We start from the raw sequence: 26,819 nt of genomic DNA, 5'->3' as shown, positions 1-26,819 counted from the left end.
GGAGGGGCAGCTCGGCCCCTAGGAAAGGCCCAGGATGCAGGAGGCAGTGGGTGGTGAGAGGGGCAGCTCTCAGGAAGTCAAGTGAGCAGAAAGGCCTGGGATTGGGGAAGGGCAGGCTGGTCCTAGGGGCAGACCCACCTGCCATTTCTTTATGTTGTTCCAAAGGTACTTAAACTCCTCAAAGCCAAGTTTGCCGGTGGTATCGCTCTGGTGGGGGCAGGAAGTTAAGGCTCAAGTTGGGAGGGAGGAGGGCCATGATGCAAAGTCACAGCATGCAGGAGAGGGCAGAGTGGGGAACCCTCCGCCTAGGACACGCCCCCCCAAAGCCTCCCCCCAAATCCCCAAGGATACGTCCATGACGGCCACCATGCTCCGACAAGTGTCGAGGCCAAAACCGTCAGTCTTCAGGTCAGGGTCTGTAGATGCCAAGGTCCAAGGTCAGAGTTCACACCACTTCCACCATCCCTGGCCCTAGCCCAGCCCTCCTCCCCCTCCCCGGTCACCAGGCACTCACGTCGAGTCACCACCTTGTTTAAGATGTTCATGAGTTCAGAGGCACTGACTTCCATGTCCTGTGGGGTGAGGGTGGGAGGAGAGGTTGAGCCAGCAGGAGAGAGGGAGGGGTCCCCTTGCCCTGGGGTTTCTTCTGGGCGAAAGCCCACTCCTAGGAGGCCTCCAGGGGTGCACAGGGCTGAAGGAAAGGACTGGACCTGTGTCTAGGGGCCCATCCATCCCTGGGGATGCTCACTGGGGCACCAAAGGGAGAGCATGTGGGAAGGGAGCTGGGCACTCACGTCTCCTGCCAGCTGGGCAAAGAGCCTCCTGAACTGCCGGACCTCCTCGCTCTCATTGGCCTCGATGTGGGAGAAGTGGGATCGAGGGGGCTGGGGGGAAAGAGCAGGCTCAGAGGAGAAACTACCTTCTCTTTCCACTGTCCATCCCCCCGACCCAAGAATGCAGGCATGCCCTCCCTCATACACAGCAGAGACGGGGGGGGGGGGGGGGGGAAAAGGGTGGGAAAGGGAGGATTCACTTACCGGGGGTTCTGGGTTATAATTGGCTGCAGCTTCACTAGAGAGAAGAATGGGGAAGGGGGGTGTCATGGAAGGGGCAGAGACCGGCCCTACCCCCTCCACAAAACCGGTCTGGCAACCTACAGAAGGGCCTCTCTGCCCAGGCCCGAGTGACTCCTCATCCTCAGAACCAGGGTCAGATCCCTGCCAAGAACCCCTCCCCTCAGAGAGGAGTGACCCTCCCAGAATTCTTCACTCACTGCCTCCCAACTTGGTCTCTCTCTCTCTCACACACACACACACACACACTCGTTTTACTGATGCTCCTTTGTTTCATTCAAAATCACAATCACTTCCTGATAACCTGCCCAGCCCCCACAGAACCCTCCCAGGTAACAAAGAGAGAGCTAAGGAAAACAGACCCAGCAGGCCTGTGGGAGGGTGCAGGCAGCATTTCGCAGGAGCAGTTAGTCATCTCCTTTAGAGAGCACTTACCTGCTGCTGCTGCTGGAAGCTGGCCCTAATCACCCCCTGGCATCTGCAGCCCCCAGGTCCTAGGAGGGGGCAGGGGAGCAGGGTAAGGAGGAGGGGGGGGACAGGGGGCAGCCTTCTTCCTCCACCCCTCCACCCCTTCCTGTGGTCCGGGACTCTCCCAGCAATAGTATCATTGCTGAGCTAACTCTGTGACTTGTCTTGAGTTTTGCTTTTCAGCTAACGTTACAGCACTGTGGCTAGCAGCCGCCCGTCCTACACCCACCTCTGCCACTCACTACCTGGGTGACCTTTGCAGGTCACTTCATTTCCCGAGGCCTCAGTCTCCACATTAGTAAAATGAGGGGGTGGCCTCTGGGGATCCCACCTAAATCCCCTCTGCACTCCTTCCTAGAAGCAGGTTTTTAAATCGATAAAATACATAGGATTACAAAGGAAACCAATTACATTTAAATACAATTATACAAATACTTAAAAAAAAGAAAGACTGCTTGGTCTACAATGGAGGAGCCCTGATATCTCATGCTCCTCCCACTCTCCCCCCAAGATGCCTCAAGCAAGACTGCTCCACCAGCATCCTTCCTAGCCAGCCTTCCTGGCATCAAAGCCTCTCCCCATCTCCTGGGCACTGAGGCCCTTGGGCCCTGGGTTGCAGCCCCACGTGTGGCCCTGGGAGGCCCAGTAGCTGCCTAGACCCTGGTCCTATCCCTTGTGTAGCTGCTGACTGCCACCCAAGAGACAACACCCAGGTACCCCTCCAATAACCCCGGTTATAACAGTAAGGCTCCTCTAAGTGATTTCCTGCGAGCGTGACTCATCCATCCATCACATTAATCCAGTCCCCCAGGCATTGACTCCTGCTCTCAACCCCTTGCCACCCCTCTTACCTACAAGTCTCTCCTGGCAGGCAGTATGGCACATTGGTTACCCCCAACGAAAGAGCAAAAGGACCCCCAGGTACAAAACCATTTATGGCATCTCTTTTAGTGGTGGCAAAGAATTGGAGACTGAGGGAATGCCCCTCCAATTGGGGAATGTCTGAACAAGTTCTGGCCTATGAACGTGACGTAATCCTATCGTGCTGTAAGAAATGATGAGGGGGATGGTTTCAGGGAAACCTGGGAAGACCTGTATGAACTGATGTGGACGGAAGTGAACAGACCCAGAAAAATTTACACAGTGCGTGCCATCATGTGAAAGACCTGGGAATTCTGATCCTAACAACGACCAGCTGGGACTGCAGGGCTGGCCTTGGGATACAGCAGGAGACACCTTCTCAGACACAGGCAACGTGGCAGATTAGCGCCCAGGGCTCAATTTTTCTTTCTCTCCCAACGAGAGGGGGTAGGAGGAGAGGGGAGAGGGCTAGCACAGCAAAATTACAGAGGGTAGCTGAGGCACAGTTTTTAAAATTGCAGAGAAGAGAATGGGAGGGTCAGAGAGAAGCACAGAAAAGCAGGACGGCTTTGAAAGATGCAGGTTTTCTACCTTTTCTGAGTAAGAAAATCATGCATCTACTGTTTCATGCACAATCTTTTTTCTGTCTTATGTACCTAGAGATGATGAGCTATTTGGTGTTTGTTAAGATCTAAATAAAGAAATAAAAAAAAAGAATGCATTGGGTCTCTACCACCTACACTGGCTGGGCCAGGTTTCTTAGTAAATTTGGGCCTCGGTTTCCCTATCTGTAAAATGAGGGAGTTAGACTCAGGTTCCTTCCAACTCTCATCTGGTATGCTGTGATCCCTTTACAGGCAGAATCCCTGTCTAACTCATTCCCTCCTGTCTCCTTAGAGAAGCCCCTCTCCCTACGTCCTAATGGATCCTTCACCATCTCCCATACCCTGAACACAGGTGCCCCCCACTCCCCAGGTCTGTCCTCTTCATTTCTCATTAGGGTCTCTCTCTCCTCTCTCCTTTCTCTCTTCTCTCTCCTCTCTCTCTTTTCCCTCTTCTTTCCCCTCCACTTCTCTTTCTCCCCTCCTCGCTCCACCCCTCTGTCTCTCTCTCCTCTTTCTATCTTCCCCCCCCTTTCTTTCTGTCTCCCCTCAGCCCCAGTCCTGTATCTCCCACAACCAAGAGACTGTTGTCACCTTAACGTCCAGTGACACTGCACCTTAGATGCACATCAAAACTGACCTGGTCACCATCCCTCAGCCCATTCCTTCTGGAGACTTCACTGCTTCTGACCAAACATTTCCTAAGCACTGTGCTGGGTGCTGTGGAGGGTCAGAGCCAACACAACCTTGCCCCCCATAGACCTCAGGAGTCTGTCACCCAGGTTTGGATGCCTGAAGTCAAGAGCCCAAGACTCAAGAGGCAGGGAGACCTGGGTTCAAATCCCACCTCTGACCCACCCCCCCCCTTTAAAATTAAAAATTTTTGTTCTCAGTTCCAAATTTTCTCCCTTCCTCTACCTCTCTCACCCATTGAGAAGGCAAAAATACTTCTACATATAAACTCTGACCCTCTCTCACTCAGCTACATGACCTTCTCTGGGCCTCTTGTGTCAAATGATGATAAAACCTGTAAGTATCTACCTGACAGAATTATGGAGAGGTTCCAACGAGATAACAGAGATGGAGAAATTTTCAAACCTCAAAGCAAGATACAACGAATCTCTGTATCAACAAAGAGAGAGACCTCATACGACCACAGAGGGAGATTTGGGGTTGGTGGACTGCAGTGATTATCTATGATATATATATATATATAAAATGAGGGGCAGCTAGGTGGCCAGTGGATGGAGTGTTGGGCCTGTAGTCAGGAAGACCTGAGTTCAAATCCAGCCTCAGATAATTACTGGCTGTGTGACCCTGGGCAAGTCATTTCACCCTGTTTGCCTCAGTTTCGTCATCTGTAAAATGAGCTGGAGAAGGAAATGGCAAACCACTCCAGTATCTCTGCAAAGAAAACCCCAAATGGGGTCATGAAGAATTAGACACAAACAACTGAACATTAAATAAAGGCAGCATGGACAATGGCTAGAAGACTTGGGAGGTTCAGGTCTTTTTTTTTTTTTTTTTTTTTTTTGTTGGTGAGGCGATAGGGGTTAAGGGACTTGCCCAGGGTCACACAGCTAGTAAGTGTTAAGTGCCTGAGGCTGGATTTGAACTCAGGTCCTCCTGACTCCAAGGCCAGACCGCTATTCACTGTGCCACCTAGCTGCCCCGAGGTTCAAGTCTTGAGGATGCCTTAGAGGCCCCTTGGCTGTGTGACCCTGTGTGACCCCGTCTCAGGGGCCCCAACAACTCTGAGACCACTTATATTCTGCACTGGGAGAAGGTCCTTTCTTACTGGGAGTTCCCAACATCAGAAATCACCTATCCAGACCAAAAAAAAAAAGTCCTGAAAACTACCTATTCATCTTGGTCTGGGTCTGTGACTCCAACAGTTATACGGAACTCTCTCTCACTGGTGGGGAAAATCTCTTCCACCAATATAAATTACTGTCTCATAAGGTTTCTGTGGCTTGTCTTGGGGGGAGCTTGGTAAGAATGGATCAGACGCAGGATTTGAACCTGGTTCCTCCTGACTCCCAGGCAGGCCCTCTAACCATCACCCAAGGTCACCTCTTTGTCATGATGCCTATTGAGAGTTGTTACGACTGCATGCTTGGTCTTTCTCCCTTACCCATGTACCCTGTTACCAAGTCCTCCTTGGTAACGTCCAGATCCATCATCTCCAACATCTGACTTATAACTACACCTAAGGGCCTCCCCCTTCCCCATGTGACACGCAGCCCCAGACCTCCTCTGTCTCCTGCTGTCAGAATGGAAGCAGCGCCTGGCTCCCTCTTTTACTGAGACCCCCAGCCCTTAGCACAGGGCTTGGCACACAGAAAACACCCAATAAATGCTTTCTTTTATTTCTTCATTAGATCTCAATGTATCCCAAAACAAGCTCCTCCTTTCCCCTAACATGAGTCCCCATTCTGAACCCCACTTAGGGCCGGGGCATCCCCTACCACACCTCTCTTCATCTACAGCCAAGAGCTTAAAATTGTCTCCCGACCAGGTGTCTCTCCTTTCTCCACCCCTTTCCACTGCAGGCAGAACCATCTTTCTTACCCCTACATCTGGTCATTCAATTAAACATCAATTCTGTGCAGAACACACCAAGAAGGAAAGAAACAGGCCCTGCCCCCAAGAAGCTTACATTCTCTTGCTGGGTTAACATAAAGCCTGCCTTCACCCAAAAATGCAACAGCGACCAAAGTCAGGTAAGAGACTTCAGGGAGCTGGGCATATCTAAGAGGAGGCCCAGGATTCTCAGACACCAAGAAGGGGGAGAGCCTGCTCCAGCACCAATATCCTCACGTCTTCCCAGTCTTAGAAGGCCCTTCCCTTGGACTAGCATCCACCCAGAAATGGAGCCCCAGCACCCTCTGCCCTTTGACTCCTCATCTCCTCCATCCTCCGCCCCCACTGCCCACCAGCAGCTGACCCCAAGGAGTGGGCTTTCCTTCCTGGCTCCCCACTAAGTGACTGATCTAACTTGCTCTGCCCAAGCTGCTACGGTGTTTTATGCTGAAACTCGGGTGGCGTGTGAAATGGCAGAGTCCAGGAACAAGGAGATGGTGACCCGCTGTCCTCTGCCCCAGGCAGACCTCATCAGGAGGGGAGCGGGGTTCAGTAAGGACTGCCCAATAGGAAACGGATAAAAAAGGGATGGGGGCGGGGTCAGACGCTTTCCTCTACTTGCTCCTCTGCTCAAAAACCATCAGCAGCCCCAACCCTGCCTCCAGACTCTTCTGCCCCACCTTCCTGGGCCCGCCTTGACTCCCTTCCACCAACTCTATTCTCCAGCCAACCTGGACGCCTCTTTGCCCCTCCCCCTCCTAGACCCCTCCCAACCTTAGCTCAGACCTATCCCGCACCGCCCCCCTCCCCAGCTGCCGGGCTCCTACCCACCTGCCACTACTCAAGTTCTGGGTCTCCAATTACAGAATCATAGATTTGGTGCTGGAAGGGGCCTAGCCTAGGAGGCCACCTGGCCTAGCCTCCTTTTACAGAGAAGGAAACTGAGGCCTGGGGAAGACAAGTCACACAAATATGAAGCTGCGGAGGCAGATCCTCTGAACCAAGCTGTCTCCCAAAGAAGAGAATGCTCTTTCCCCACAGGACCCCCTGGAATGTGTCGGGCTGGCCCTCGGTGGCTCGGGCCCCTACAGACTCCAGCTGAGTCACCATTTTATCTAAACTTCGGATCGTTCCAGGCTCTCCGCAGGAAGGGGTGGATTAGTCTGCAGACCCCTAGTCCTGTCCGTGCCCCTCCCCCACCTCCCGATACAGCGTGCGGTAGGAGGACCCGGGTTCCCTGGGATGCAGCCTGACTCTGTGGGCCCTCAGTTCCCTCAATTGTAAACCGAGAGGCGACCGAGGTGGACCAGTGAGGCCCCTTCCAGACGTTCCAACGCACCCCATAAACTTTAGGGCCTTTCCAACGTTAAGAAGACCACCAAGTCCCACCCCCTCAACAACGGGCAGAGGGGGTTCGTGGCTCTGCTGAGTTGGGCTGAGACTGGAGTCCCCGAACCCGGGGCTCCTCGCAAGGTCTGACGACCCCTCCTCTGCCCCATACCTGTCATGACTCCCTACTGTCGCAGTGCTTCTTCACCACCCAGCTCAGGCCCACTCCCCTTTCCAGCTTCCTTCCCCACCCACCACATATCCCGGGGCTCCCAGTATCCCAGGACCTCACATGTCCCGGGGCTCCCCATATCTCAGGACCCCCCATGCCCGGGGCTCCCCGTATCCGAGGCTCCCAGTATCCCAGGACCTCCATATGTCCCGGGGCTCCCCATATCCCAGGACCCCCCATGCCCGGCGCTCCCCGTATCCGAGGCTCCCAGTATCCCAGGACCTCCACATGTCCCGTGGCTCCCCATGTACCAGCACCCCCATGCCCGGGGCTCCCCGTATCTGAGGCTCCCAGTATCCCGAGACCTCCACATGTCCCGGGGCTTCCCACGTCCGTGGCTCCCCGTACCCGGCCCCCAGCGTCCCGGGCAGCCCCCCACTTACCTGATGGCGCTGATGACGCCGCCTAGGATGCCCATGGCGCCCCCCGCCCCTCCGCCGCCGCCGCCGCCGCCGCCCCCGCTGAGCAGCCCCCCGATGACATTGCCGATGCCTCCGCCGCCGCCGCCGCCGCCGCCTCCGCTGAGCAGCCCCCCGAGAGCTCTGCCTGCGCCCCCGCCGCCCTTCCCGCCCAGGAATGAATTAACCAGGAACATGTCTCCGGGACCTGGGGGCCGGGGAGGGGGGGACAGAAGTCAGGACCCCGACCCAGCCGCGGTGGGGGTCGGGTGCCGGGGCAGGGTTTGGGGGGTGGGGACTGGGGTTCAGGGGGGCCTGGGGCTGCCTTTGGGGAGTCAAGGTTGGGGGTCCCAGGTTCTTGTGGGGCTCTTTCTCGTGCCCATGTATTGGGGATCAGGGAGCACAAGGGTTCAGGGAGGGAAGCCGGGGTTCGGGGTCCAGGTTCCACGGGCTCAAGGCCAGGCTGGGGGAGACTTGAGCGGGGTTGGGGATCCCGGGCTTGGGGGGCGCTTGGGGCGGGCTCGGGGGCCCCTCTCACCCTGGTCTCGGGCTCGGCCTCAGTTTCCCCTGATCCGGCCTGGCCTGCTGCCCCGCTGCTCTGCTCCACTCGGGTCCTGCTGCAGGAGGGTCGGGCGGGGCCGGGGTGACTCAGGGGCGGCCCCGCCCGAGGCGATGTTCCTTCCTAGGGCGTCCGCGCGGCCCTAGAGCCCGCCCTTGGGCCTCTCCGGTCCCGCCCCGCCCCCTCCCGCTGCATAACGGGACCTGGGCGTCCCCGCCCACCTGCTGCTCCCGGAACCGGTGCCCAGTCCCCCGCCCTGCGGGGTCCACGGGGTGGGGGGGGGAAAGGGGGTGTCTGTGCCTTTAAGAGCCCCATCCGAGTTCCCCCCACAGCCAGTGACTCAGGGCAGACGCATCCCGGCGCTCCCGGGGCCCACGCGGGGCTACGCGTTACACGTCGCGGACACGCGAGGGGGTGGGGTGGGGGGAGAGAGGGCACAGCTGTTGTAGCGGCCCAGCCTAGCTGGGGAAGGAGGGGAGAGTAAATGGCCCCCACCACGGGCTGGGGTGACTCCGCGGGCCCCATCCCTGTCCCCGCCCCCGGAAGCCGGGGCCTAGCTTCATCGCCCAGGCCCGGGGGCCATCCCGAGACGCGGAAGCGGCCTTAGCGCCGAGGGCGGGGTCCCCTCAGTGTGGGGGGCTTTTCCTCCGAGCCTCCTCTCTTACCGAGAGCTCGTGACCCGCCGGTCCGGGAGCAGGGCTTGTTTGCTTGCAATGGAATGCACACAAGCATTTAGTAAGTGCCTACTAAGTTCCAGGCACTGTGCGAGGAGGTGGGCACATACGATCGGTTGGTTCCTAGTACTTGTTTCCCCAGTGACGTCCTAGGACAATGCCTGGCACATAGTAGGGCTTGATAAATACTTAGTCACCTATGACTACTGTAAAGCCCATTAAGTCTGAAAACATAAATAACCTCGGAAAAAATTCACTCTTTGTTAAGAACTACTGGGAAAACTGGACATCACAGACCACGGGCCACAATAAATTCAAAATGGACCCGTGCCCTGAATGTTAAAGCCAAGGGCGAGACCTTCGATTTCACTTAAGTAGGGACCTACTCAAGAATACATTCCCTCCACTAATTCTCTGGCCCATTCTTTGCAATTTAGTACCTAGAGGCACTGAGAGGCTGTTACTGGCTTAAGGTCAAGGGTCCCATTCTCCACTATGCCACAGATGCCTAATTAGAGTGTGATTAAAGGAATTATTTAAAAAATTAGAAGCTCATCATATACCTTTCACAGCTATGGGTAAAGAGTGAATTCTTTTTTTTTTTTAGTTTTCCTCCCCCTCCCTGAAAGCTATCTCATATAACAAATTATTTTTAAAGGAAAAAAGAAAAAAAAATCAGCACAATTGCTGAATATATCAAAATAAAGTCTTAAGACAGTCAACTCTGATCCTCCCAGCTCCAAAAGGGGGGTGGGCATGGGTTGAGAGTGTCCACATCTCTTTTTTGGGAGTCATGTTTGATCTTTATAACTTTGGGGAGGTAACTTCTTTACCAAACAAAGGATAGGGGAAATTACAAAAAATAGATAATTTTGCTTATTGGAAATTAAAGTTTTGCATGAACAAAATTATTGCAAAAAGTAAGAAGTGGTCAGCTGTGGGGTAAAAAAATCTTTGTAACTGATGCCTCTGATATGGGTTTCACATCCAAGCTACATAAAAACCTAACAGAAACATCTAAGACCAAAAGCCATTCCAATAGAGATGTGGGCAAATGATCTGGACAGATCCCAAAAGAATTGTAAATTAGTAACCATATGAAAGAATATTCCAAATGACCAAGAATTAGAAAAATGCCCATCAAAATAGTGCCGAGGCTTCACTTTAAACTCAGTAAGCTGGTAAGAATGACAAAAGGAAGGCATGGTCTCGGACTATTTTAAATTTTTCATTTTAACTTATGGGGGGTGAGAGGTCTCAGACCACTAATTTCATCATTGTGGTGACCTCCCAGTAGGACAAATTCCTCCACAGATGCAATTAGCAACTCCTTAGTCACTTGAGAACACGGAGAAGTAATGGGACGTGCCCAGGGTCACCAAGCCAGAATGAACCTGGTCTTCCTGACAAATTCAGCCCTCTAGTCCACTACATCTGCTGGCTCTATTTCAGTTACTGTTCATTACATCCGACTCTTCATTGGAAACTGAGGCAAAAAACAGGGTGAAGTGACTTGCCCAGGGTCACACCGCTAGGAAGTGCCTGAGGCCACATTTGAACTCGGGGAGAGGAGTCGTCCAGACTCCCGGACTTGCGTTCTGTGCACTATGGCGCCCCCTAGCTGCCTGTATTTCAGCAGCTTTCTATTAAAATCTTCCCTGTATAGAATTGTAACAACCAAGTTTGGCCCAAGAGAAGAGATGTGAGCATACCCTTCCCTTCGTTGTTGGCAGAGCTGGAGGATTATGGGTGTTGAGTGCTACAGATGCTGCAGATGCAGATGCATTGGTTTGGTTTTTGTTTGAATTTTTATTCTGATGTGGGATGGGCCTCTGGGAGAGGTAGGAGGCGATGTAAGAACAAGAGGTCAATCCACACCGTGTAAAATGAGCCACCTGCCTCCAGGCTCTCTCCTCTTCAACACAGCTTCCAAACAAGCCTCTAAAAGGCCGTTCTGGGGGCACAGGCCACTTCTGGGCTGACCAGATGTGAGGAGAGCGAAGGCCGGACTCCCCTTCAGGCTCACTGCTACTCCTCCTGTCCACGCTCCCCCTCCTTGACCACCCACCATCTTTAGCAGCGGGATGCCCTCCCGCCAGGAACCCAGGCTGCCTCCAAGGGATTCAGAGGCATTTAATTCACTTGTCTCACAACCACACAAGAGCCAAGGGGAAAATAAGATAAAAAATACAACTCAAGAGAGGGAAGGGAAGAGGGAATACGCCACAGACACGGAAAAGGAGGGAGGGGCCCGGGCTGGAGGGTGGGGAAGAGAAGGGGAGGCCGCATCCAAGGGGACGCCCCCCCCAGTAGTGTTTAACCCCCCCCACCCCCACTGGGGGGTCACATCTCGTCATCGTCCAGTCCGTAATCCTCCTCTGGGAAGTGGCCCACGGTCACCGTGTGGGGCTTGACAAAGGCACCATACTTGTCCTGGCACTCAAAGTAGCGTTTGCCGTTCACACTGCAGGCGAAAAAGAGAGTATCAGAGGTCATGGGGCCGCCCACACGCACACACTCACATACATTCACACGCACACCTTCACATTCACACACACATACATACATTCACACGCACACACACACATTCACACTCATACACTCACACACATTCACACGCACTCACATATACACATTCTCTCACACACACACACACACACACACACACCCCCCCCAAGGATGGGCGCCTGAGGGAGTCTGGCCTCACCTGCCATCATGCTTCCCCAGCGGTTCGTCATAGCGGACGCCAACCCAGTAGCCGGGCTTGAAATCCGTGAGTCCTGCCCACAAGAAGCAGCTCAGTGAGGACCTGGCTGACCAGGGCCACGACAGTGGTGGCGCCTGTCTCTCTAGCCTGTTAAGGTTTACAAGGTGCTATCCTTACAAGGACTCACTCTGCGGAGAAGCTGCCGCTGTCACCCCCTGCCCTCCCCAGCTCCGGCCCGGCCGCCAGGCCCCTCAGGCCCTTCGATCGGCTCTCGTCTATCACACGGCTGCCAGACCTGGCCGCTGCCCTACGTGCTCATCTCCAGGAGCTCCCGATCACCTCCATTTATCACTGCAGACCCTCCCATCCCCCATCCCTGTGACTCGCCCCAGCTGTCCATGCCTGGGCTGTGCCTCCCCTTCCTCCTCCTCTGTTAACATTTCCAGTTTCCTAGAAAGCTCAGCTTTCTGAGGCCGGTCCTAATCCCCAGCTGCTTCTGAAATCACCTTGGTTATGCACACTTAGATGCTGTTCACATAGTTTTCTCAGCCAGAATGGAAGCTCCTGTCGGGCAGGTATTGCATGAGTACTGGCTCTTAAGCTGAGGAGTCTGAGGCTCTGGGGGGAAGTTACCTGCCCCGGCCCAGAGCAAGCCCAACTTGTCCATCCTGCTGCGCCTTGATGCCCACCTAAATGCCCCGTGCTGCCTTGGCCCACTGACTCACCCACATACATGACAGTGCCCCGCTTGGTAGGCTGGCCAGCCGCCCGCACCTGGCAGCGGCTCCCCACCGTGATGGCCTGGGCCTGGGCCTGCTCGTCAGCCAGTCGCTGGGCCGCTTCGGCCTCTCGTCGCTTCTGCTCCTCCTCATTGAATTTGCCCATCTTGCTGCGCTTCAGGAAGGAGCGTACGGAGTCTGGAGGCCAGGGTTCAAGGGGGTCACTGGCCCAAACTTAAACCCCCCCGATCCCCAGGCCCCCCCCCAGCTCCCCTAGGCCCTGAGTCTCTTCTCTCCCCCATTTTCTATCCTTCCCATTTACACCTGGGCCCCTTCCTTTCTAGTCTCATCCCCCCAGTTTCTCATGGCCCCTCCACTCTCCCCAATGCTCCCCCATCCCCCAAGCTTTCTTCATGCTCCTGTACCAGTTCTGCTTTCATAGGCTGACTGGGAGAGCTCAAACTTCTCCACCTGGGACAGGTCCTCGTACTCGCCCAGACGGGCCCCACTCCGGTCAATGACCTGTGGGGAGACAGTGACTGAGCCTGGAGCTCTAGGAAAGGCCCCATCTGTGAGGGCGGCTTCCAACAAAGGTGCCATGAGCATAGCAACATCGGGGATGAAGTCCAGGAGGGATTTCAGGCCAGAAATGTGAGGGAGGTCAGTAGGGGCAGGCATAAACACACAGAAAGAATGGCGTTCATGCAGGAAGTCCCCAGCCTCAGAGGCAGAGGATCTGCCTCAGGGCCCAGCCCTATCCCTAAGTACCTGTAGGCCTCTGGGCAAGTTGCGGCCTCCTCCATTTCCCATATAAAATGAGGGACTGGGCTGACAGGCCCCTTCCAGCTCTATCACCCTGGGATCTCCAGGGTAGGGCATGGAGGAGGAGGCCTGGAAGAGCTGAACCGTGAGGCATGATGGGGATTTCACAGCCAAGGGCGACAGGGCCATGCATGGCAATGGGCCCAAGAACTGGGAGGAGGGGCGGGGCAAGGAACATCTCTCACATGGATCCTGCAGCCATCGTCCACTGGGTAGGAGCCCAGGAGAGCATCATCCTGGTCAAGTTTCATGCAGAAGCGGTCATCGGCACTGTAGAGCTCCAGGTCCATGCAGGAGGCCGGGCTCCCCACCACCAGCTCCAGCTTACACTGAGGGATGGGGACGCACAGTGAATCATGGCACGTCAGAGCGAGGAGAAAACTGAGAAGGATCTGACTCCACAATGCATTTTACAAATGAGGAAATTATGGCCCAAAGGCTTAAGAGTCTTGCTCAGGGTCCCACAGTTAATAAATCGGGAGGTACGACTCAAGCCCAGGACTTCTGACTACGCCTCGCACATCCTCTGCTGCTTGTTTACATGAGGGAAACCTGTATACTTGCGGCGAGGGACAGGAGTCTCCCAGATGTGTCTTCCTAAGTCTGTTCATGCCGAGTTGGGCCCTGCATCCTCTTCCACACTCAGCCCTTTCCTCTCTCCCCAGACTTGTCCTCTCCTCTCCAGGCCCCATCCTCCCACGACAGCCTCCCCTGCAGAGATCTCATTCCCTCAGAGTTCTGCACCTCGGGCCTCCCATCGCTCTCACCCTCACCATCTCAGCTGAGAAATCTGTCTCATAAAAAAAAACTGAGGTCCCTCTCTGAAAGCTCCCCCTCCACCAGCCAGGTCTTCCTTCCTTCACCATCTCCTTCGCACTATCTCATGGCCAGTCAAGGAGTACTTATTAGGCTCTCACTATGGCCTGGGCACAAGACACAGGCAGGATTAACTTGAGATAAGCGACAGGGGGAGGGGCTGGGAAAGGCTTTCAGCAGAAGGAGGGATTTGAGGAAGCTGGGAGATAGAGATGAGGAGCGACAGTGCTTCAGGGAGGGGGAACAGCCAGGGAAAATGCCTGGAGGCTGGAGACGGTGAATCTTGTTCCACAAACAGCCAAGAGGCCAGTGTCACGGGATCCCAGAGTAAGGTCTAAGAATACTGGAAAGGCAGAAGGGGGCCAGGTTCTTAAGGGCTTTGAACAGCAGATGGGATTTTTTTTTTTAGACAGGGTGTCCCAAAAGTCTTAGTGCAGTTTCAAGTTATTAAAGCTTACAATTGTACTAGGCCTTCTGGGCCACCCTGTAATGAGCCTGGAGGTAACGGGGAGCCACAGTGCTGTCTATTGTCCCTTCTATGATCTCTCTACTCTCCACCCCTGACCTTCCTATGGGTTCCTTCCCTGCAGCCTTGACAAGACCCTATCTCCCTCCTCCTCAATTCTCCTGGAGAAGGGCCTCTCCTCTCACTCAGTTACATCAGCCCTTTGCTATCTGGCTTCACTTCTCTCTAAAGTCACCGATGAGGGGACTTCTTCGTCGCCAACACGAAGGGCCTTCTCTCAGTTCTCAGCCTTCTTGACCACTCTCCACTCTGGTCAAGGGTCGCTGCCCATCTGTCTTTCTCTGCTCAACACCTGCCCTCATATCAGGTGACTCTCATGCACAATAGTGACCCTTCCTCTTGGTCCTGTAGTTACTGCCTTCCCATGACCTCCTCCCCACCCCCTTAGCTGCCCACAGAGATGGGTGGGCATTGCCACCCACAAGTGCTCCCCTATATGCTTTGTTCCACGTTCCCCTGTGCCTTGCAGCCCCAAGCCCTGCATCCTTCTGGCCCTGCGTTCTCTCCCAGGCCGTCCTCTCTTCCTTATCGTGACCCCTTGAATTTGGTGTATTGTCCTCTTCTCTTCAGCCCCTCACCCCCTTATCCTATTGAAGACCTTGCCTGTCTACCTCGAACCTTGGCTCACTCCCACCACTCACTGCTACCACTCGGGCTTCCACGCGACTACACATTTCTGTTAGAGAATCTCCACTGATCCCTCACTGTTGCCAGGAATTCCATTTAACCCTCCCTGACTAACTGAGCCCTGCTCAAACCTCTGCCTCATCCTCCCAGCCAAGAACCTTGCTGTTCTCCATGAGCTCCGTCCTCCTCATCCCTCATCACTTTCACTCACCCCCTTTACCTGTCTCCATCAAGAGGTGGCCTTAATCCTTAATAAAGCTCACCCCCCTCATCTGGCAGGCAGCTCCACCTCTATCATCCCTACTCTCTCACTTAGCTTCAGCCTCTCCCTGTCCCCTGGCTGATTCCTACAAACATACTCAAAAAACCCTCACTCCGTCCTTCCATTCCCACCAGCTACTGTCTCATATCTTCCCTTCTGGGGCTAAATTTGAGAAGGCATCTACAATAAACACCTTACTTCCTTTCTTCTCATTGTCTTCTTAACCCTCTTAAAATCCAGCTTCTGACCTTATCATTCCACAGAAAAACTGCTCTCCAAAGTGACCAACGATGTGTTAAGCTGCCAAATTCAATGGTCTTTTCTCAATCTCATTCTCCCTGACCTCTCTCTGCAGCCTTTGCCACTGTGGATCACCCTCTCCACCCTCTCTCTCCTGGTTCTCCTCCTCCTTCTCTTTGCTGGATCCTCCTTCAGATCACAGGATCTGACCACAGGATCCCTCCAGGCTCTGTCCTGGGCCCTCTTTTCTTTTCCCTCTAGACTACTTCACTTGGTGATCTCATCAGCTCCCATGGATTTAATTTCTATCTCTATGTTGATGATTCTTAGATCTACCTTTCCTGCCCTGACCTCTCTGCTGACCCTCAACCCTAAATCACCAGCTGCCTTTCAGATGTTTCAAAGTGGGTGTCCAGTAGACATCTGAAACTCAACATGTCCAAAAAAGACCCTATCATCTTTCCCTCTAAACTCTCCTCTGCTGCTACCTTCCCTATTACTGTAGAGGGCAAAACCCCCTCCTGGTCCCCCAGGCTAGCAACCTGGACTCCTCACTCTCTCTCATTTCCCCACATCCAAGCTGTCGCTGAGGCCTGGCAATGGCACCTCTGCAGCATCTCTCATACACCCCTTTCTCTCCTCTGACATTAGCCCCACCCTGGGGTAGACCCTGGTCACCTCATGCTTGGACTATTGCAATTGCTGCTGGTGGGTCTGCCTGCCTCAAGTTTCTCTCCACTTCAATCCGTCCTCCATACAGCCACCAAAGTGATTTTCCTAAAGCACAAATACTTCCATGTCAGGACCCCCCCTCCCCCATAATGAATTACAATGGTTCCCTATGGTCTCTAGAACCAAATGCAAAATGCTATTTGACATCCAAAGCCCTTCATAACCAGCCACCTCCTACCCTTTCCAGTTTTCTTACATCTTACTCCCCTACATGTTATTTTTTGATCCAGTGACCCTGGCCTCCTGGCCATTCCCTGAACAAGACCCTCCACCTCTCAGCTCTGGGCAGTCCCTCTCCCCCATGCTTGGAACACTCTCCCTCCTCCACCCCAACTACCGACCTTCCTGGCTTCCTTTAAGTCCCCAGTTAAAACCCCACCTTCTACAGGAAGCCTTCCCACCCGTCTTCTCAGGGCCTTCTCTCTGCTAATTAATTCCTATTTATCCTGCATAGAGCTGCTGGCTAGTTGTCTCTCCCCTTAGAATGGAAGTTCCTCGAGGGCAGGAGCCGTCTTCTGCCTCTCTGTACCCCTAGCACCAACCACAGTAGGTGCTTTTGAAATGTTTATTGACTGACGTTGGCCCCCAGACCCATCGCGTCGTCTACCCCACCCAAGAGGCCCCGCCCCCTCTTTAGCCCCCACCTTCCCTTCCCAAGCCCCGCCCCATTTCAGCTCCCCTTCCCCAGACTCCACCCCTTCTCAGCTCCCCTTCCCGAGGCCCCGCCCCCTCCCAGCTCCCCTTCCCCAGGCCCCGCCCTCTTGGTGGCCCCCTCTTTTCCTCCCCAGGCCCCGCCCCCTACTCCTCTCCCGGGTCCGCACCTTGAACTCAGCCAGCGTGAGGCCCCGGTTGTACCGCTTCTCCGAGCGGAAGCTGTTGAGGGAGCTGCTGATGAACACGGTGACCGTGGGCGCAGACACCCCGACCAGATCCATGCTTGCGGAGGGCCCCCGGCCCCGGGTGCTCCTTCCCGGCCGCCGCCTCCTCGCTCCCTTCAGGCCTCGCCTTCCGAAACCGCCGTCGCTGCTGCCACTGCTACAGCCACAGTCGCCGCTTCTGGAAGCTTCGCCCCGCCCCTTGCACGCCTCCGCTAGCCAATCACCGCCTTGAACCTGTTCACTCAGACCAATCGGCACCTGACTCTTTCCTCAAGAGGCCTCCTCCTCACGAGAACGTCCCTCCTTCCGCAGATGGTGAAGCTCATCCGGGTCCTCTCACGAGACTCAGCCAATCAGTCATCCTCTTGCTGGAGCAGCGGAACCTTGATAACCAATGGGAACACGGTATTCGGCTAGGGCCCGGGCGGGCTGAAGTCGGCGAGAGGGACTTGGCAGGAGCCTGCCCCCGGAGCTCCAGGAAGCATGCGCAGCGTGTCCCTGCTCAGCTATGGCGCGAGGTGGAGCGTCCAGCAGTGAACCGCGCGCCTTCCATTCATCCCCCCAGCCCGGGCGGAGCTGGGGTGGTCCCCTTGGGGCTGGTCCCCGCCCCGAGGGAGGGGCAGGCAGCACCCAACAGCCACCCAGAGTTTAGGGGATTCCCACGACCCCCTTCGGCTGGACACACACCCCGTCCCCCCAGGCCCATCAGGAGGCCTCAGTTTTCCATTTTGTTCGATGAGAAGGCTGGAGATGACCTCAATAGTTCACTTTATTTTCTTTCTCCTGGCTCCTTCGGCACAGGGTGTGTCCAGATTTCTCCGAGATGGGGGGAGGGGACTCTATGGAGGCAGCCTGATCCCACGCCAGAGTACGGGTTCCCCAGGGGTGGAGACAGACAGGGGACACCATCCACGTATTTGGGGCCCCACGGCGAGACTACTGCCCACCGCGCGGCACCGTGCTGATGGGTGACCACAGTCAAGAAGGTCCCGAGCAGAGCAGGCAGTCGTGGGCCCTCAGTTTCCCCATCTGTAAACCGGGGGAGTTGGGATAGATGACCTCCCAGGCAGCTCCCACGTGGGTATTGGCCCCGCCCCTAGCGGTGGGGGTGGGTGGGGCTTCGTTCTGGACCTTCCTGCGACCCGTAGCTGCGCCTGCGCAGTAGAGCCTAGCTCGCCATCGCCATGGAGCCCGATGGGACTTACGAGCCGGGTTTTGTGGGAATCCGCTTCTGCCAGGAATGGTGAGCTCTGGGGCCGGGGCCGGGGCCGGGGCGGGGACCAGATCGGAGATCAGATGGGGTGGGGGTGGACCGGGTACAAACAGGCCAGGGCCTGAGGTGACCTCTGACCTCCAGCCTCCCACCCCCAGTAACAACATGCTGTACCCCAAAGAGGACAAGGAGAACCGCATCCTTCTCTACGCGGTGAGACCCCAGCCCACCAAGCGCCCACCCACCCACATGTGCACTTTGACCTTGGTACCTCCCCCTTGCTGGTCACCGCAATCCCGCCATCCTCTCCCGACCCCCAGACCCACATACTGATCCTGAATTCTTCCTCCTCGCCCGCCCCCTTTCCCCGTACTCAGGGCAGCCCCTCCCCCTTTCCCCCACCGGGGACACTCAGAGCGGACCCCCCCCCGCCGGGGCACTCGGGTACGCAGGGTGGCCTCCCCCCCACTAGGAGCACTCAGGGAAGCCCCCAACCCCTTCCCCGCAGTGTCGCAACTGTGACTACCAGCAGGAAGCCGATAACAGCTGCATCTACGTGAACAAGATCACCCACGAGGTGGAGTAAGTCCACGGGCTAGGGCATGGGGAGGGGGTCACCTCCGGCCTGGCCTCAGTTTCCCCCAGGATCCTCCTTTGTGTCTCCCATGCACAGTGAGCTGACCCAGATCATCGCGGACGTGTCGCAGGACCCGACCCTTCCCAGGACCGAGGACCACCCGTGCCAGAAGTAAGTACCCCCGGGCTGGAGGGGCCAGGCCTGGGGGGAGGGGAGGGGGTGGCCCAGGCCTGGTCCCACCTGCCGGGTCTTCCGCAGGTGTGGCCACAAGGAGGCAGTGTTCTTCCAGTCCCACAGCGCCCGGGCCGAGGTAAGGGGGGACCCCTCCCTAGCCTTAGAGGAGGGCACAGGGCAGGGCTCCAGGAGGGGCCGCTCCCCTGACTCTACTGGTCTTTCCGCTCCTCCCCCAGGATGCCATGAGGCTCTACTACGTGTGCACAGCTCCCCACTGCGGCCACCGCTGGACAGAGTGACCCGAGCTCCCCGGCTGCCGCACACAGTTTCTTAATAAAACATTTTATTTTTGGCATCCAGGCCGCTCTTTGGGGCGGGGGATGGGGAGGAGGGCATCTTCACTCAGGGGTAGGGGACGCCCAGGGACGAGGGCCGGCCTCGGTGGAGGGTCCGGTGCTGGACGTAGTCCTCGGTCCGGGCACTCGTGTAGCCACAATCCTCGCAGACGTGCAGCTTCTCCCGGCGCTCCCGGTAACCGTAGCGTGGAGGCTGCCCGTGGATTTTGCCCAAGTGGGACTCGAGGGAGCAGCGCTGGGTGAAGGCTTTGCCGCAGGCTGGGCAGCGGAATGGCCGGATTCCTGGGGGCCCGCGGAGGGAGTGGCTGTTAATGGGGGGGGACACAGACACCCCGCCTGCCTCCCCCCAACGCAGCCCGCCCCTCACCAGTGTGGGTTCTCATGTGCCGCTTGAGGTCGAAGGCGTCGTGAAAACCTTTGGTGCAGCAGCTGCAAATGTGGCGCCGGGCAGGGTTGTGACATTTGAGGTGGCGGGTTAGCATGCGCTGAAGTGGGAAAACCTTAGGGCAGAGGGGGCAGCTCAACCCCCCAGGGCCCTGCCCTGCTGCAGGACCCTGCTCATCCTAGGGCAGAGAAGGAAGACCCTGCTCAGACCCGGGCACCTCCTGTTCCTCCCTCCTGGGTCAGGTCCCCACACTGCCCCACCGCCCCCAACAGACAGTTGGAGTTGCCCTGTGAGCTGGGGGCTGTCACCTGTGCTTGGGACTCCCCACGGTTGGGTGGCAAGCGGGATGGGATGGTTCTGTAGGTTTCTCTGCCTGGGGACCCCGCATTGGTGCCTCCTTGATCAGCCAGCCCTTTGTCCAGGCTGCAGTCTGAAAGAGAATCTTGTCCCAAGCCCTGTCCTCTCACCCTGCAGCCCAGGGAACGTGGGATGTGGTAATCACTGGCATGTGCCCCTGTAGCCCGAGACTTCTGACAATGGGAAAGGATCTAGGTTGCTCGCCATGCCACACTCTCCTTTAGGGCATCTCTCCTAGGCAGTGGATGGAGCACTGGGCCTACAGCTCTGTGTCCCTAGGGAAATCACCTCTGCCTCAGTTTCCTTAACTGCAAAATGGGGGTCATAATAGCACCTACCTTCAGGGTAGTTGTGAGAATCAAGTGAAATATTTGTAAAGCACTTAGCAAAGTGCCTGGCACATAGTAGGTGCTTAATAAATGCTTGTGTTCCCCCCCCTCCTGGTGTGGAGGCCCTCCACTGATAACCCAGCACCCCTAGTGCATGTGGCTGGAGGGCACTTTCCCTGGATTACATCCACATATATCCTCCTTAGCACATCTGGCCCCTCCTGCAGGTGTGGGGGCAGCCAGGGCAGCTGTTACCTGGGATATAGGTGTCTCCCCGGTGCTGGTCAGTGATGTGGCCCCAGTCTCGGGGCTGGGGGCGGCAGCTCCTCACCAGAAAGGACCGAGGCATGTCCTGTGAGAGGTGGGGGACACCAGGGAGCTGTTGTTGCCACTGCCCAAGCTGGGAGACCCAGAGTCTGGCGGCTGTGTCCTCTCCAGTGACCCTCCTGCTCTGCCCACCTGCTTCTAGGAGAGGGTGGATGGGACCTAGACCTCATCCTTTCCATGCAAATCTGGGATGGGCCTCAGCCAACAGAGCCCTGGTTGGGCTCCAGTTACCTCAGCCCCCTCCCTCCAACACCCACAGCATATTTGCCGTTTCTCTGGGCAAACAGTCTAATCTACAATAGGAAGGTGGATGCTAGGGCCTGGGCAAGGGAAGCCAAGCCATTTCCCAGAGGCCTCTGCAGGAAAGCCTTGGCTATATGTGGAAGAGTTAGATGGGAAGGGCTGACCCCATTAAAGGATCATAATGCCCACTCCCGAAATTGACAATGGCTCAGGGTGGGGTGAGGAGGGTGGGGGGGGGTGTCTGTTTGCCAGTCAAATCGGCCCCCGCACAGTGTCCAACGGCCCCTGAGGAAGCTGTCTCTGGAGAGAGGTTATTCAAATCACTGCAGCTGTCTCCAAGTGGGGTGAAGGGGGGAGTGCTCTGATTTTCTAGCTCCAGGTGGGTCCTGGGATTGAGTTTTGGAGAAAACACATCTAGACTTCTAAAATCACTTAGGGTTGTCTCCCTATCACCCAGAAATGTATGCAAGGTTGGAGGCCTCCATCAGTCTCCCAGGGAGCCACACCCATAGGGTGAGCACCTTTCTCAAAACCAATCTGGAAGGAAAAAAGGAAAACAATGCCCTTCAAGGCTTCTCTGGATGATCCAAAGGCCTTTTGGCTCAACTGAAGATCAGGTCACAGCTAGAGGTGGAAGGAACCACCAGAGGTCATCCATTCCAACCCCTTCATTCTACAGGTGGAAAAACTGAGGCTCAGGGCAGCCTAATGAATTTCCCAGGGTCGTAACAGCCAGTAAGTGGCTGAGGAAGAACTGGAAGCCAGATTTTCCTGCCCACATTCCATGCTCCTTAGCCTCTGCATCCTAATGGTTTGGGGTTTTTTTGAACATCGAATGTACAAGTTTATAGGCCATGGGGGGAAAAGGATCAACAAGCAAACACGGTGAAGAAGTGGCTGCTGAGGCCTCATTAATAGAAACTATCTGAACAAGGAAGGCAAGAGATGGGCCTCCTCCCCTCCTGTGTGGCCCCATCCAGGGGCTCCTGTCCAGGGCAGAGGGAAGCTTGGGGAGGGGCCTCTGAACCACTGCCTTCCAGGAGATGGCCAAGGCTCCACTTGGCCCCAAGGGGCAGAGCTGGTACCGATGGAGTCAGCGGAAGTTACGGTGACAGATTTGGGCTTGTTATACAAGGGACTTCTAACCATCTGAGTGTCACAGTGGAACAGACTGCCTCCGTGAGGGAGTGACCTCCCCATCCCTGGAGGAATCAAGAAAAGGCTGGATGGCCTTTTGGGACCATCACAGATAAGATTCATGGGGCAGGTGCTGGAAGGGGGTGGAAGGGAGAAGCTGGGAGAACAGACCATCTCTAAGGTGTTTTCTAAGTCTGAGGTTCTGTGGGATCACCAGATGGAAGAGAAGGGCCTGAGAGAAAGGCCCCCTCTGCCCAAATGAGCTGCCCTAGGATGAGAGACCAGGGAGTTGGGGGGTGGGGTGTGGGGTTGAGGCACCAGGAGCCACTCACATCAAAGTTGTTTATTTTCCAAAAAATAGACATTTTCTAAAAAGCAGCAGAGCAGAGAAGGAAGAGGTTGTCATGTCAGTGTTATGGCTCTTGATGCCCCAGAAGGGCTAGTGGTGTTAAAGGAAGCTCAGGCCCTGCTCCCCTGGTCCGCCCTCATCTCCCTGCCACCCGCCTTTCTTCGAACAGCCTGCACCAACAGCTCTGAGTAGTGCTCCAATAGGGCTCGGACCTCTGAGCTGGGCAAGGACCACAGCAGAGGGGACGGGAGGCCTGGGGCTGGGCTGGCTGCAGGGGAAGGGGAAAGAGTCCAGGCTGAGGCCGGGGCTGGGGCCAGGCCCTGAGCTGGGGAAGGGGCTGGAGACAAGGGTGGGGATGAGGGTTGGGCCACCTCCTCCCCCCCTAGCCGGGCCACAGCCTCCAGCTGGCCCTGAATCCACCGGAAGGTCGACGACAATTCTGATCGGACTTGCTGCTGTTCCCTGCTCACTTGAGGAGTGGAAACCACCTGGGAGGAAAGAAAGGAGGCGGGTTCAGGCAGCCAGCCCTCTTGGCCAGCGGGGCCTCTGGCCCAGGGCCATGGCAGCCAGGCTTGCCCAGGCTGGGATGGGGTGGGGTCAGACAGTTGTCATCAGCGAAGAGGATGGGGCAAGAGGAAGCCACAGGGAGAATCCCCAGAGGCCAAAGAGCAGAAAGGAGAAGTGGACCACTCGCTGAGCGGAGGCCAGGATCTCCACTCCCTTCCCTCAGCAGCCCCAGGCCTGACCCACAGCACTCCCAGCCCTTACCAGGTTGTAAAGGTTCAAGGCCTCCTGGAAGCTGCTCCTCAGCTTTAGGGTGATACATTCCACACTGCTCACGCTGAGCTGGGGGACTGACAGAGGATAAGCCCCATCAGCAAAAGGAGGCTCCCCAAAGCCAGCGGGCCCAGGACAAAGAGGGGATGATCTCCAGGGGGAGGAGCTGAGCTGGGCTCATGGAGGCTGGCAGCACAGTGGATGCTGTGAGGATGGATGTGAGGGCACAGGGCTAGTGACAAGAGGGTCACGGTGTATTCTGAACACCCACAGTGATGGAGAGGTGGCCGACAATGACAGCGTGTGGGGCTGAAGGGGTAAAGACAACTATGAGGTGACGGTGCCAGGGCCTACGGGGCAGCCCTATATAGGAATGCCTCTGCTCTGAGTGGGACAGAAACAGTACAGTCCTCTCCGCCTGCAAGCTGGAAACCCTGAGCCTGGGCTGGGGGGCTGGGGGGAAGGACCCCTCCTGAGTCCCTGAGGCAAGGACACTTACCAGGGAGAGGTTCCAAGAGGGAGGATTCAGAACTGACGCCCCTGGGCCCCAGAGATTCTACGGTGGCCGGGCCCTCGACGTGGGCCCGAGCTGGTAGCTCAGTCCCCGACAGCTTCTGGAGAAAGCTGGGCTCAGTGAGGCCCATGACCTTCACTTCAGGAGTGTCACTGGCCAGGAACGCTGCTGGGGCAGTTTCCACAGTGGCTAGAGAGCCCTGAGCCCAGCCTCTTCCTAGGCCTGTCTCAGGAAGCTTAGTGGCTGGGGTAGGGGGCGATGATTGGGGAGGCATCAGGGGCTGGTCACAGACATTGGGTAGGTCCAGCCTCAGGCTGGCTCGGGCTTCATGATTACCCCAGAGGGGCAGGCTCTGGCCCCCCTCCTTGCTGTTCAACTCACTGGCGCTGCTTGGCAAACCATCTTGCCCCACTGTTGACAGTTCTCCCATTGACAGAGGCCTCCTTAAGCCACACAAGGATCGGGGGTGCTCTGCCGGGGTAGGGGTGAGGTTTTCTCCAAGAGATATGCTTCGGGACATCTTTGCGTGGCAGTTCCTGGCAGCCTCCACACAGGAACGGGCCAGGGCAGAGGGCAGTGGAGGCGACTGCTTTGGTATCCTTTCCCTCTCTTTCTCTAGGGGGAGGCCCAGGAGAGCCTCAGGGGGTGGGCCTAGCACTCTGCCAGTGATGCCAGAGCCTAGACAGAAAACAAATAGACATATTACTCCTTCAGCCATCACTGAGAAAGGGAGGGGTGACTGCCTGGTCAGACCCCAACAGCCTCAGGCTCAACAAGGCTTGATGTCTGGGTCCTACAGGGGGAACCACTCAGCAGCTACAGTGGGGTCAGCACCCTTCTTGTCCTGGTACAGAGGGTTCCCAGATGACTGATGCCTAAAGGGTACTAGGCCTGAGGGTGGTGGGAGGGTGGGGAGAACACAGGAAGGCCTTACCCAATGGGAGCAGGGCCTTAGGACAGGGCAGGAAAGGGCACAGTGGCCAAAGGGTCAGTCTTACTCAGTGGGCACCAGGATGCAGGCGCTGGGGTCTCCGTGCTCTCAGCTGTCTTCTCACCAAGGAGTCCCTTCAAGCCCAAGCCGTCACACAGTTATCCAAAAGAAGCAAGGAACCACCCAGCCTGCCCCTCCCTGTCCCCAGTTCCCGTCGGGCCAGTAAGGCAGCCACACTCACATCAGAGGCATCTGCAGTGCCATGGCTCCCGTCAGCCCTCTGGGCCTCAGCCCCTTCCCGACGAAGCGCCACGGCCTCCAGCGGCTTCACTAACTGAAGGGGCAGAGTCGGAGGGAAGGGGTGTGCAAACCTGGAGGGGAAACAGGTGCATCAAGCACGATGAGCCTGGCGGGACAAGGAAAGGAGCTGCAGTCTAATGACGAAGGCATGGGCCCCACCCTCAGCCAAGCTCGGGGTGTGCGATGGGGGAGACCAAAAAGCAGTGACATCAAGCCCCGACACAAGCAGGGCCTGCACGCAATGCCAGCTGAGGCCCTGAGGGCAGGGCGCTCTCCAGAGGAACGCACAACTCTGGGCTCTGCACACCTCCCCGCGTCTATGCTGGCTACCTGCCCCACATCAGCCCACAAGCTCGGGGCACCAGCGTCTTGACTAGAGAGGAAGGAGATGAGAGGAGGAAGCTAGTTCCCTCGAGGGGGTGAGTGCTCAGGCCCCCAAGTCACAGACACAGAGAGGAAAAACCAAGCTCTTCTCACTTCTTGAAGGGGATGGGCTGACCTGAGAGGGCCCCAGAGGGGGGATAGGGTGGTGGACAGCCTGCCTTAAGGAGAAGTGCCCATAGCACACAGCGCCACAGGCTGAGGGGGGGCTCACACAGAGATGCGAAGGGGACTTCCACAAAGTCATGGGTCTATTAAAGGCTTTTCTAAGGGTAAACATCACAGAGGATCTGGCAGGGGGGAGGGGCTGGGATGAGGGAGGCTCTAAGGGAATGGCGGGGGGTGGGACACAGGCTGGGGGATGGGGAAGGAGTGGAAGAATCACCATGGGATTGGACAGGCTTCAATCCTGGGCCACGCAGCAGTAGACTCCCAGAGGGGAAGGTCTGCAGGCCGGTGCTCTCAGTCAGCCCATGGACCAGAGCACTGGGGAGCTGGGCTCATGGGAGGCTCATTCCCTAGCCATGGCTAAATCCTCTCCTTCACCTTTTTCCTCTCTTTCCCACTCTCTTCCCTACCTGGGATTTTTCTGGAATCGAGAAAGAAACTGGGCAGAAATGCTCAGGCGAGGGTTGAGGAAGAAGGGTTTCTCAATCTCCGCATCCACCTCATGGGGCTCCACATCCTTCAGGGAACCATTAAACAGTTCTGAGTGGGCGAAAACAGCATTTTCAACTTGAGCAACTATCTGGCTCTGCAGAAGGGGAACGTGGGGGTGTTACCAGAGAGCTCCCCCAAAAAGGAGCTAAATGAGGCCCCAGACAGAAAAGACTCGTCTCTGCAGGTGGGGAACAGAAAAGGGAATCTTGGAGGAGCCCTTGAAATGAGGCCTGGCCGCTCTGGCTTCTAGGCCCGTGGGGTCAAACTCCAATAGAAACATCTGCACACTGACTCAGGAAATCCCAAATTCTGATTCTCTCTTATTTTTATTTACTTTATTGAACTACACTGCTTGCAGCCCTGGGCTGGGCTGGACACCTCGCCAAGACTAAGCTGCTGAGCAGCTGCTGGTCTGGATTGACAGAAAGAGTGTGCACACCTGGGAGTTCCCTAACGGCACTCAGAAACCTCTCTCACTTGACTGGTGTGGGGCAAATTCAGAATAAAAAAGATAAAGGCTAGGGAGGAAATCAGCAGGGAAAACAGAAGGCGGAGAATAGTCAGCAAAGGCAATGGCGTGGGCCTAGGCCCAGCACAGGGACATGTCAGACTAGGGGAGAAAGTGAGGACAGCAGCCCGGCTGAATACGAGGACAGTGAGGACAGCAGCCCGGCTGAACCAGGAAAGTAAGGACAGCAGCC

General features: G+C 56.3%; 5 protein-coding genes across 6 annotated transcripts in view; 1 reads left to right on the top strand and 4 right to left on the bottom strand.

Annotated features, from left to right (window-relative positions):
- Positions 1–8,194, bottom strand: part of CAPNS1 (calpain small subunit 1) — an 11,363-nt gene extending 3,169 nt beyond the window's left edge. Inside the window, exons 1-7 of the mRNA XM_027855365.1 lie at positions 8,085–8,194; positions 7,532–7,754; positions 1,038–1,071; positions 795–884; positions 515–572; positions 352–416; positions 139–207 (exon numbers count right to left, since the gene is read on the bottom strand). Coding sequence (XP_027711166.1) covers positions 139–207; positions 352–416; positions 515–572; positions 795–884; positions 1,038–1,071; positions 7,532–7,743 — 528 coding nt within the window. The 5' untranslated portion in view covers positions 7,744–7,754; positions 8,085–8,194. The remainder of the gene's footprint in view (positions 1–138; positions 208–351; positions 417–514; positions 573–794; positions 885–1,037; positions 1,072–7,531; positions 7,755–8,084) is intronic.
- A 2,698-nt stretch (positions 8,195–10,892) lies between these two features.
- Positions 10,893–17,251, bottom strand: TBCB (tubulin folding cofactor B). The gene is made up of 6 exons (XM_027855366.1): positions 17,052–17,251; positions 13,213–13,356; positions 12,631–12,727; positions 12,212–12,403; positions 11,487–11,559; positions 10,893–11,243 (listed from the first exon to the last, which is right to left on the bottom strand). The coding sequence occupies exons 1-6, from the start codon at positions 17,163–17,165 to the stop codon at positions 11,123–11,125; spliced, it is 741 nt and encodes a 246-aa protein (XP_027711167.1). The 5' UTR covers positions 17,166–17,251; the 3' UTR covers positions 10,893–11,122.
- A 992-nt stretch (positions 17,252–18,243) lies between these two features.
- POLR2I (RNA polymerase II subunit I) lies at positions 18,244–19,427 on the top strand. The gene is made up of 6 exons (XM_027855369.1): positions 18,244–18,351; positions 18,480–18,534; positions 18,830–18,903; positions 18,995–19,069; positions 19,157–19,208; positions 19,309–19,427. Exons 1-6 carry the CDS (start codon positions 18,293–18,295, stop codon positions 19,369–19,371), a joined length of 378 nt encoding a protein of 125 aa, XP_027711170.1. The 5' UTR covers positions 18,244–18,292; the 3' UTR covers positions 19,372–19,427.
- A 2-nt stretch (positions 19,428–19,429) lies between these two features.
- On the bottom strand, positions 19,430–22,440 carry OVOL3 (ovo like zinc finger 3). Of its 2 annotated transcripts, none has more exons than XM_027855367.1 (4): positions 20,755–22,440; positions 20,122–20,255; positions 19,796–19,991; positions 19,430–19,710 (listed from the first exon to the last, which is right to left on the bottom strand). In XM_027855367.1, exons 1-4 carry the CDS (start codon positions 20,846–20,848, stop codon positions 19,475–19,477), a joined length of 660 nt encoding a protein of 219 aa, XP_027711168.1. In that variant the 5' UTR covers positions 20,849–22,440; the 3' UTR covers positions 19,430–19,474. The 2 variants fall into 2 exon arrangements, with proteins under 2 accessions (XP_027711168.1, XP_027711169.1); XM_027855368.1 differs by having other exon boundaries at positions 20,122–20,243.
- Positions 22,441–22,534: 94 nt separating this feature from the next.
- Positions 22,535–26,819, bottom strand: part of WDR62 (WD repeat domain 62) — a 36,725-nt gene continuing 32,440 nt past the window's right edge. Inside the window, exons 27-32 of the mRNA XM_027855364.1 lie at positions 26,037–26,166; positions 25,019–25,148; positions 24,845–24,911; positions 23,832–24,524; positions 23,324–23,409; positions 22,535–23,043 (exon numbers count right to left, since the gene is read on the bottom strand). Coding sequence (XP_027711165.1) covers positions 22,666–23,043; positions 23,324–23,409; positions 23,832–24,524; positions 24,845–24,911; positions 25,019–25,148; positions 26,037–26,166 — 1,484 coding nt within the window. The 3' untranslated portion in view covers positions 22,535–22,665. The remainder of the gene's footprint in view (positions 23,044–23,323; positions 23,410–23,831; positions 24,525–24,844; positions 24,912–25,018; positions 25,149–26,036; positions 26,167–26,819) is intronic.

The sequence above is a fragment of the Vombatus ursinus genome, unplaced genomic scaffold (genome assembly GCF_900497805.2).
Source record: "Vombatus ursinus unplaced genomic scaffold, bare-nosed wombat genome assembly UNPS02010822.1, whole genome shotgun sequence".
NCBI lineage: Eukaryota > Metazoa > Chordata > Mammalia > Diprotodontia > Vombatidae > Vombatus > Vombatus ursinus.
This window is presented reverse-complemented; position numbering and strand designations above follow the sequence as displayed.